Here is a 10,215-nt window from a genome sequence, read left to right as displayed (position 1 = left end):
GGCTCTTCCACAAAATACCACGGCCTGGGTGGGTCTATTTTGAAGAAGTGGCATTAGAAGAAGTTTAAGTTTAAAAATGTTGGCTCTCCAAAGAAATTTCGATCTTGTACTGTTGTATTTGGCTCTGCTGACTAATGAGTTTGCCAACCACTGACTTAGGTGAACCCAGAGCCAACCGGCTGGCTTTCAAAGCTTAATGCTGTCACTGATAATTTGATTTTCAGAAGAGTGTTCACTGAAGCAAGTTCCACTGATCAATGTGAGAGATTCAAAACCATTCAAGGAATTTACTTGTTACCATGGCTATAAAACTGTCAGTCTTTTTCTGCGAATGTGAAGAGCTTTTATTCTCACAACAGAATAGAAACTTCAGGGGAATGTAATGAGACAAATGACAGAGGAACTACAAAAGATGATGGAGAAGGAATAGTCCAAACGTTAGGAGGAAAACAGAAAGACCTCACAGAAGCCAACCAAGCTAAGGTTTTCAAGGAGGGATGAATGAGGGTTGAAAATGCTGCCAAGAGGCAGAGTAAGATATTAGTTGTTCAACAGCCACAAACTTTCAAAACTGAGTCCCATTGATGACCTTGGCCGGGGCCAGTTCAACAGAACAATAAGCACAAAAGCAAACTGTACCAAGTTGTGGAGAGGCAGCAAAATAGAGACATAGAACTTTCCTTTTGACAAAATGTGGAACTAAAGATAGAGAAAGAAATAAGGTATTAGTAGAGGTAAGATAGAAAGAATAAAATTAGAATGTTATCTTAAAAAGCTAAAGTTGGTTAAAACTCTAGATTTTCAGGAATTAAAAGAACTCAATCATCAAAAAGAACAACAGCATTCAATGTTCTAGTTCCTTCCCAGATAATTACCTAACTTGAAACCTTGCCAACTTATTTTACATGTGAGCAGCTGGTTAGGAAGTTCTCCCATTGGCTAAAACAGATTTGTCTACAAGACCTTCACCCACTGTTCTATGGCTGTATCTCACCAGTTCTGGTTTCCCTCTGAAACCAACATAGCACAAATCAGGTCATAGTTCTGCCTAAACCCTCAACCTTCCCTCGATGAATTGGAGTACATTCTCTCCCTATCTTCACTGACTTATCGAGATGTTTTCGTTTCTTGTCGCTGTTTTTTTAGTCTTCTCTCTCACAGGACTGGATCCAGAAGGGGGCAGATACCTTGTCATGCAAAACCCGATCTCCCCGTGATTTGCAATAAATGAAAGACTAGGCTACCAGGCGCATGACTTTTAATGAGAGGTAATGACAGCAGGCAGAGGAGGAAGATCACTGGCGCTCAGGGTATTTTTGGCCAGCGGGCCACTTTGTTCTGTTCATGTCTGTCCTCTTTGCTAATAACGTTTATCTTCATGTAGGACTGGAGGCAGCATGTTTTATAATTTCTACAATAGAGGTAGGGCTGTTCAGTCTTTTTGCAAGATGATCTGCAGATTCCCATGTTACCCATGCAATGGAGGACGTGTTGTCTACCTGATCAAAAACAACAACAACAACAAACAAAAACAATCAGTTAATTTCCACTTAGCAGTAACATAGAGACAGTGAGCCAGGGAGAACAGTCAATACCCAAAGGGCTAACACAATAGCGAGATAGCATTATCAGAAGGACCAAACCTGAAACACGGAAAACACGAAATCCTGGCAAGAAGGTGGAGCACCGGGAACGCTCACACTTTGCTGGTGGGAATGAAGAGTGGTGCAGGCACTCTGGGAGATAGTTTGGTGGTTTCTTGGAAAACTGAACATACTCGTGCCATACGAACTAGCCAATTGTATTTCTTGGTATTTGCCCAAAGAACTTGAAAGCTAATGTCCATGCAAACATCTGCACCCAGGAGTTCATAGTCGTTTTATTCATAAACCCCAAGTTTGGAGGCAACCAGGATGCCCTTCAGTGGGTGAATAAATAAAATCCAGTACTTCCAGATAATGGAATATTATTTAGCACTAAAAAGAAATGAGCTATCAAATCATGAAAAGGCATAAAGAAAGCTTAAATGTATATTACTAAGTGAAAGAAATCAATCTGAGAAGGCTGCATAATGTATGATTTCAACTACATGATATTCTAGAAAAGGCAAAATTATGGAGACAATTAAAAGAGTAGTTGTCATGGGTTGGGGTGGGGTAGAGATAAATAGGTAGAGCACAGAGGATTGGGTGGCAGTGAAAATACTCTCTATGATACTATAATGATGGATTCGTGTCATTATACATTTGTCTGAATCCATAGAATGTACAACACCAGAAGTGAGCCATAATGTAAACTATGGGCTTTGGGTGATTATGATGTATTGATATAAGTTCATCAATCGTAACAATTGTACATTCTGGTGGGATCTATATATGTAAAAAGCCAGCAACCTTAACGCCATAATAAGCAGTTACCAATTGCTATGATGCCTACTGTGGCCAGCCAGCCAACCTCCCACAGCCTTTCCCCCAGGCAGGCCTGCCCCTGATCAAACTCTCTCACCCCTATCAAGGGTAGGGTTGGCCAGCCAAACACCCCCCCACCACACACACACCCTCTGCCTTCCTCCCAGCCAGCCCCACCCCCTACCCGCCCACCCCCCATGGCCCTGCCCCTGCAGCACCTCCCCCCTCTTGGCCCCACTCCTGATTGGCCTCTCCATCCTGATCAGGGGCAGAGCTGGCTGATCAACCACCCACGGCCCTCTCCCAGGCTGCTGGCCCCCAGTCGGCACTCCCCACCTCATTCAAAGGCAGGTCCAGCTGGCCCACCACCCACAGTTTCTCCCCATTGCCAGCCCTGCCCCCAATCAACACCCTCAACCCTAATCAGGGGCAAGGCCCACCAGCTGATTGCCCACAGCTCCTCCTCCCAGCCAGCCGGCCCTGATAGTTCCTGATCAGGGGCTGGGTGGCCTGCCAATTTCCTACCATCTCCTCCTCCCAACAGGCCCAGCCCTAATCTGCCCCAGTTGGGGTCAGGCCGACTGGACCCCACCTGTGCACAAATTCGTGCACTGGGCCTCTAGTATGTTGAGAACAGGAGAGGCTGTGACTGAGTAGGAGCAGGGAGTATAGGAGAAATCTCTGTGCCTTATCAATTTTGCTGTGAACCTAACACCAGTCTGAAAAAAAAAAGTATTTTTTTAAAAAGGAATCCTTCAAAATTAAATAAAGCTACTATGAACATTTTTTAAACTACATTTTCATTTATTGAATAAATGCCCAAGAGTACATTTGGTGAGTAGTATGGTGAGTATATTTTTGTGTTTTTTTTAAAGAAACTGTGTGCCAATCTATTTTCCATAGTGGTTGTATCATTTAACATTCTCACCAGCAATGTATAAAAGATCCAATTTCTCTACACCCTTGCCAACATTTACTGTTGCCACTATTTTCAATCTCAGCTATTCTAATAAGTATGTAATGGAATCTCATTGTGGCCTTAATTTGCATTTCTCTAATTGCTAATGATGTCGAACATCTATCTTTTCACGTGCTTATTTGCCTGCCATCTGTATATCTTCTTCAATTAAATATCTTTTTAAGACTTCTAATTGGGCTGTTTGGTTTTTCCTGTTGAGCTGTGGGAGTGGCCTATATCATCTAGTCCTTTGTCAAATATGTGATTTGTCAATATTTCTCCCCATCTGTAACTTGTCTCTTTATCTTTTTCACAGGGCCTTTCCCAGAGTAAAGTTTTAACTTTTGACCAAGTCCAATTCATTGATTCTTTTTCTTTTATAGATTGTGCTTTTCACCTACATCTGAAAGTTTTTTTGTAGAAGTTTTATACTTTTACATTTAAATTTAAATCTGTGACCCATTTTGATTTAATTTTTTGTATAAGTTTTGAGATTTAGATTAGGGTGTTTGTGTATTTTGTTTTGTGTGTGTGTGTCTGTGTTTAGGGTTTTTGTTGTTTTGCCTACAAATTCCAATTGCTCAGGCAACGTCTGTCGAAAAGGATATCTTTCTTGCATTAAATTGCTTTGCCCACTTGTAAAAAATCAGTGGTTGGTACTTGTGTGGGCCTGTTTCGGGGTTTTCTATTCTGTTCTATTGATCTTTCTGTCTATCTCTCCACCAATATCAGTATCTTGATTACTTTAGCTACCTAAGTCTTGAAATCTGTTAACATAATTCCTCCAACTTTATTCTTCTTTTTTGAATTTGTTTTAGCTATTCTCATGTCCTATGGACCTCGGACAAGAATCAAACATGAGCCCTAGCTGGTTTGGCTCAGTGGATAGGGTTGGCCTGCAGATTAAAAGGTCCCAGTTTCAATTCCAGTCAAGGGCATATACATCCTCCCCAGGGAGGGCTTGTGCAGGAGGCAACCAATCAATGTTTCTCTCACATCGATGTTTCTCTCTGTCTTTCCCTCTCTCTTCCACTCTCCCTAAGAATCAATGGAAAAATATCCTCAGGTGAGGGTTAATCCCAAAAAAAGATGAATTCTTCATCTAGTATCAATCGCAACTTAGATTATAGGTACTGGTGCACAGAACAGAGGCTGGATTGATGTTCAGCTATCTCAGCAGCCCCATGTATAAGTCGAAGGAAAGGTCCAGGGCAGGTGCCAATCTACCCTGCTTTGGGCTCACAATACTTTTATGACTGTCAGGTCAACCTCCTTCCCCAGAGGGGTTTGCCACTCACTGCCAATGTTTCTACCCACCTTCACACCACTCAGCCTAGCCTATAAGGAAGCACTATTAAAGTAAAAGACACACCCCTTCTGTCTCATCCCAGACATGAGGTCCTTTCCTATCTTCCCTGGAAAGGACAGTGTGAGATTTGCATCCAAGAGAAGTGCACACTTGAGGCGGCAGAGCAGGCAGACAAACCTGTTTCAAACCTTCCCCCTGGAGAAAGGCCATGGTACCCGCAGACAGGGGTTTCAAAGATGCCCAGCCTAAGCCCAGCTTTTGTCAGAGCTTCACAGCTCCTAACACCTGCCTTCCTGTAATGCCGGTGGTCTTGATCTGGCATCTAGAAGGGTTCAGCAATCTGGAGAAGGCGCTGTGCTGATTTACCCACCTCCCAACCCACTTACGGTTTCAGATACGCACTCGTCGTTCATTCACTCAGGAAACACTCACTAAGTGGCGTCTGTGCTGAGCACGGGGCTTGACCTCAGGCGTGTGGTCATAAATAAGGTGCCTGGTATGTGTGTGTTTGGGGGATTGGTGGGAAGGGGGCAGTGCCTGAAGTAATTACACAATCACGTGATATGAACCACACCTTCTTAACAGCGACACGTTGTGAAGCCAACCAGAGCTCACTTTGAATCCCTGTTCTATCTTCATCTTTTGTGGCCCTCCTGCCTAAGGATGCACACACAGTGAGCCCCACCTCCAGGCGTGGATCTAAGGAAAGGGCCACACAGTCCCTGGGAGAGGCATGGGGTTCTTTGGGTAGGAAATGGCAGGTCCCAGCTACCCTGGCTAAGGCACCGGGCATGAATCAGGGAGGGATCTTTTCTAGGTGGTGGGATCCAGAAGAGGGCCACTGCCTGGTGTGTTTGGCTCTGGCTGGCTGGCAGTGTTAAGAAGGCTGCAGGGCAGCTCATGGGCCTTGTTCAAGTTGGTTCTTACTCATCAGTTAGTTTGCTCTCAAAACACATAGATTTCCCACACTGGGAAATCCGAGGAGAGTCCAAGGATTTCCCCAGTATATAAGCATAACACAGGTGGGTCCTGAGGCAAATGCAAATGAAAGCTCATAAATTACACCAGTATGTCTGAATATGTAAGTTATGAATCTAGTTAACAAACAGAATAAATGAAATATATCCTATTGCCCTTTATGAACTATCCCTTCGTGATCGCCTGAAAGGTCAGATCTGAATTGACAGTCCTTGGATTCTTCAGAGTTCCACGCAGGAAAAGGAAGCATGAAGGAGCTGGCTCAGCCCACGGCCCGCTTCTCTCCTTGTCCATCCAGTCTCTCTCCCCATCCATCTCAACTCTCGCCTCTTCCATCCCTCCTCTCTCCCCATTCATCCCTCCTCTATCCCTCCCATCCTTCCTCTCTCCCCATCCATCCCTCCTCTATCCCATCCATCCCTCCTCTCTCCCCATCCATTCCTCCTCTCTCCCCATCCATCCCTCCTCTATCCCATCCATCCCTCCTCTCTCTCCATCCATCCCTACTCTCTCCTCGTCCATCCCTCCTCTCTCCTCATCCATCCCACCTCTCTCCTTGTCCACCCCCAGCTCTGCCCCACAATGCAAGGATTCTCACATGCACAGACATGGACACCAAAGCCTGAACATCCAAGATCTGCCACACTCTTCCTGCCTAAGGATCCAGAGTGAGCCCCACTCTCCAGGGTGGACCTAGAAAAGGCCCATGCAGTCCCTGAAAGCAGGCAAGGGGGTTCTTTGGGCAGGAAATGGCAGGTCCCACCTACTCAAATCACAGTCTAGGAAGCTGGGTAGAGGCATGGGGCCTCCACAGTTCCTAGGCAGATATCTCTCTCTTGCCCCCCATGAACCCCTCAGCCCATGGGAAGGGACCTAGCCAGAGGAAGCCTAGAGGAAGATCAGGATTAGAGAAGGGGGGGTCTCTCTCTCCAGAGTCTGGGGGTGGAAATACTGAATTGGGAGGAAATGATCTCTGTGGGTCAGAGTGAACTCCTCTGTCTCTCGGTCATGCACCATGTTCACGGAACACTCCGTCCTCTGAGCTCGCTGCTCAGAACACCGCGCTGCTTGTTCTCTTGTTAGATAAAAGAAGCCTAGAGACCGGGGTTTAGGATAACAATACGTGGAAGACACCTCTAGAATCTTCTCTATTCCCAGTCAGAATTCTTTTTTTTTATTTTTATTGATTTTTTATAGAGAGGAAGGGAGAGGGATAGAGAGCTAGAAACGTCGATGAGAGAGAATCATCGACCAGCTGTCTCTTGCACACCCCCTACCGGGGATGTGCCCACAACCAATGTAGATGCCCTTGACCGGAATCGAACCTTGGACCTTTCAGTCTGCAGACCGACGCTCTACCACTGAGCCAAACCGGTTTCCGCCCCAGTCAGAATTCTTGAATGTTCCCCGTGGGCGAGCTTTCTCTTCATTCAGATGAAACAGGCTTTTCTGTCCCTCAGAATGGAACACCATTGGAAGACACACACACATACTCATTCCTTCAATGCCTTAAATCAGTGAACAGCAGCAACAACTAGCATTTACTGGCAACATGCTGTGTGCAGGGCCCTGTGCTTTACCTTTTCTCACTTCATTCTTACCCCACCCTGAGTCAGCACCCATCACCCCAATGTTACAGGCAGGGAGCCAGCATTCGGAGAGGTGCAGGAAATGTATCATTTACTTATGAATCGGTAGACTTGTGTACTTTGCCACTTCTTAGTTCTTAGAAACTTTCGGATCCTTGGGGCTGTGGGCTCCTGAGCATCCAAGGGCATCTCAGTCAACTTACCCAGAAATCCAAGGATTTGGCTCTCTTCGGTCCCTGTTCCCCCAGTCCATTCACCCCCAGAACAGACCAACTCTCCCAGCCCAAGGATTCTCCCACGCTCCAGGTGTCTGCTGTGTCTTTAAATCTCAGTTTTCCGCGTGTGCTGCTCAGTCCCTTCCTGACCCGACACCCCTTCCTGCAGCCGGAAGATGAGGAACCGTCTTCAAAGCTGCAATCATCCCTCCCTCCATCACTGTGGCCCAGCCTCGGGGGTGTCTCCCTGCCACCATAGATTTCTCCCGTGCCATCTCCTCACCCTCAGTCCCTCTGGAGCACTGTTTCTCACGATTGACAGGCACAAGAAACAGCTTTGCGAGTTTTAATGGAATGTGGGAACTAACCAACTAAAAGCAAAGTCATTTCAACCCACAATTCCTATTTCTCTTCCAATTCAGTGTCCGAGTCTGGACTTAGGTTTTTTGGGTTTTCTGATTGGCGCCAGAGTGGTCCAGGGGTACGGTCCATCAATCGTTACCGGATTCATTGTTAGGTAACGACTGAGGATACAGCACCGCTTACGATTTGAGCAGCGTAGGACATGCTCTTCGCCATCTTCACACAGCAACCGGCATTTTCCATTCATCCAACAGTCTGCCACTTTCTCTAGGAACAACCATGTTAGTATCCTTCAAAGGGAGAGACAGCAGAAGCATAGAAGGACAGGGGGCAGGGAGGAAGAGGGCTGAGTCAGTAATGCGGGAGCCGGCCCCGGGAAAGGAGAAGAGACCTTAAAGGGGGACAGAACCGAGACACGTGTTCCAAAATTGGGAATGACAAGGGATTTTTTCAAAAGCCTTTTTTAGACATCCTACCCTTCTCTCTTCCTATCCCCCAACCTCCTCCTCCTCCTAATTTTGGGATCAATTGCTGCCAATGGCACTAATGGGGCTTGGGGGTGATGGAAAAAGGACACACACACACGCACACACACACACACAAAAAAAGACAAAACCTATAATATTAGGGGGTGAAGGGACCCAATTACATTTCAATAGATCTGGCTCTTTATCAATAGTCAGTCTAGCCCTATCTAACAGAAGCCCAAGAAGCCCCAGCTCCAGCTACAACCCAATCTGCAATTCTCCTTGACCCCATATTCACCCATTTCAAACTTAAAACCCAGCCCAATCTTAATTAGAACTCTCAGACTTACCCAGCTCAATGCCCCTTGATCCCCAACTAACAAGCCAAACCCAAATCTAATCACGTCACCAGCCTCAGTTCTGAGCAGTAATCCCTCACCAAGCTGAACCTCTAATAAACTTCTTGCACCATCCAGTACCAACTCTCAGTTTCAGCCTAACCCCACCCCCACCCCCATCTAACTCCCAACACCAGCCCCGCACACCCCAAGTCCCCTCCCCTCTCCAGCCCACCCCAAACATCTAGAAGCCCAATTCTTCACCTCTGGCTCATCTGAATCTTCCCTCTCTCACTCCAACCCTAAGGTCTTTCTCCCCCATCTCAACTCCACCCCCAGCCTTCAATCAAATCTCCCAACTCCCCCCAAAAGTCCTCAACCTGCACCAAGCATGTCAAACTCACAGCCTGCCGACTATGTGCCTCATTTCTTCAGCCCAAGTTAGCCTTTGAGTTCGACAGGCTGGACCTACACCCAACCCTTCGCTCCTGAGCCCGCTCCCAAGATCCCACCCGCACACTATCCTGCCCTTAAGTGTCAGATGCTCCAAACATCTCCCCACCACCAGAAAGAAAGAAAGGAAGGAAGGAAGGAAGGAAGGAAGGAAGGAAGGAAGGAAGGAAGGAAGGAAGGAAGGAAGGAAGGAAGAAAGAAAGAAAGAAAGAAAGAAAGAAAGAAAGAAAGAAAGAAAGAAAGAAAGAAAGAAAGAAAGAAAGAAAGAAAGAAAGAAAGAGAAAAAGCATCAGGGAGAGGTGTAGACAGGAGATGATTATGGGAAGACCCCCCCCAAAGCCTTGTGAAATGAGGGAGGGCTGAGGATGCTGCCCGCAGTGAGGAGGAAGGGGAGGCGGAGAAGTTCACGGCCCGGATTCTTGAGAGAGCCCCACGCTACCTGATACCTCCGGCTGGATGGCCAGGAGGATGACAAGCAGGAGTAGAGCCCTCATGACTGGCAGGTCACGGGAGAAGGAGGCGGCTGTGGGGCCGGGATGGAACGAGTGCTCGGTGGGCCGCCGGGATGAGCCTGGTTTTTAAGGGCGGCGCCGGGGGCAGCGGAGTGCGGCGGGAGGAGATTGATGGGCGGTCAGCCAGGCCAGAGGACAGTGTGTAGCAGATGTGGCGGCAGCAAAGCACAGGGCGAGCGCGTGGGGGGCTGGCCAGCGCCCAGGCCCCAGTGGCTTTTCCTCCGGCAAGGAAGGGGGCTTTATGAGGCCCACCAGGGGATTATGTAATTAATGTGTAAATACATATCAAGAAGCATCTACAGTAAAGAACAAAATCATTCTCAGCTTCCTTTTCAAATTAGTTAGCTACTTTATCGTGGACACGGTGTCTGCGTTCTAACAAAAAGACACGCACATGTATCCTTTCTGAACCTTGGCGGGGCTTGTTCTTCCTGCAGCGTTGCCCTGCGGACCCCAAGGCTGGCTTGTGCTCAGCTTTCAGTCTCACACACACCTCCTTGGAGAGGCTTTCCTGCGCTCCCCCCTGCAGCCGCTCTGCAGCACAGCAGCTTGTTTCATGACCTTCAAAGACTTATTCATTTCGGTTTGGTTTTGTTTTTACATGTTTAGTCTTCGACTCTTCCAT

The 10,215-nt window shown here is 47.0% G+C and overlaps 1 protein-coding gene across 1 annotated transcript; it reads right to left on the bottom strand.

The window, feature by feature from the left end:
* Positions 1–1,299: 1,299 nt before the first annotated feature.
* On the bottom strand, positions 1,300–9,572 carry LOC118708298 (beta-defensin 119). The gene is made up of 2 exons (XM_036419505.1): positions 9,518–9,572; positions 1,300–1,499 (listed from the first exon to the last, which is right to left on the bottom strand). The coding sequence occupies exons 1-2, from the start codon at positions 9,570–9,572 to the stop codon at positions 1,306–1,308; spliced, it is 249 nt and encodes an 82-aa protein (XP_036275398.1). The 3' UTR covers positions 1,300–1,305.
* Between the last annotated feature and the right edge of the window lie 643 nt (positions 9,573–10,215).

Source organism: Pipistrellus kuhlii, unplaced genomic scaffold (assembly GCF_014108245.1).
Source record: "Pipistrellus kuhlii isolate mPipKuh1 unplaced genomic scaffold, mPipKuh1.p scaffold_m20_p_6, whole genome shotgun sequence".
Lineage (NCBI taxonomy): Eukaryota > Metazoa > Chordata > Mammalia > Chiroptera > Vespertilionidae > Pipistrellus > Pipistrellus kuhlii.
Note: the sequence above shows the minus strand (reverse complement) of the source record. Positions and strands in the feature narration are given on the sequence as shown.

What these genes read in the sequence shown, in the direction of transcription:
- LOC118708298 (XM_036419505.1), bottom strand. Translation starts at nt 9,572, where the DNA reads ATGAGGGCTCTACTCCTGCTTGTCATCCTCCTGGCCATCCAGCCGGAG. An exon ending in CATCCAGCCGGAGGTATCAG is followed by an intron (nt 1,500 to 9,517) that starts GTAGCGTGGGGC and finishes GTTTTTGATCAG; the next exon opens with GTAGACAACACGTCCTCCAT.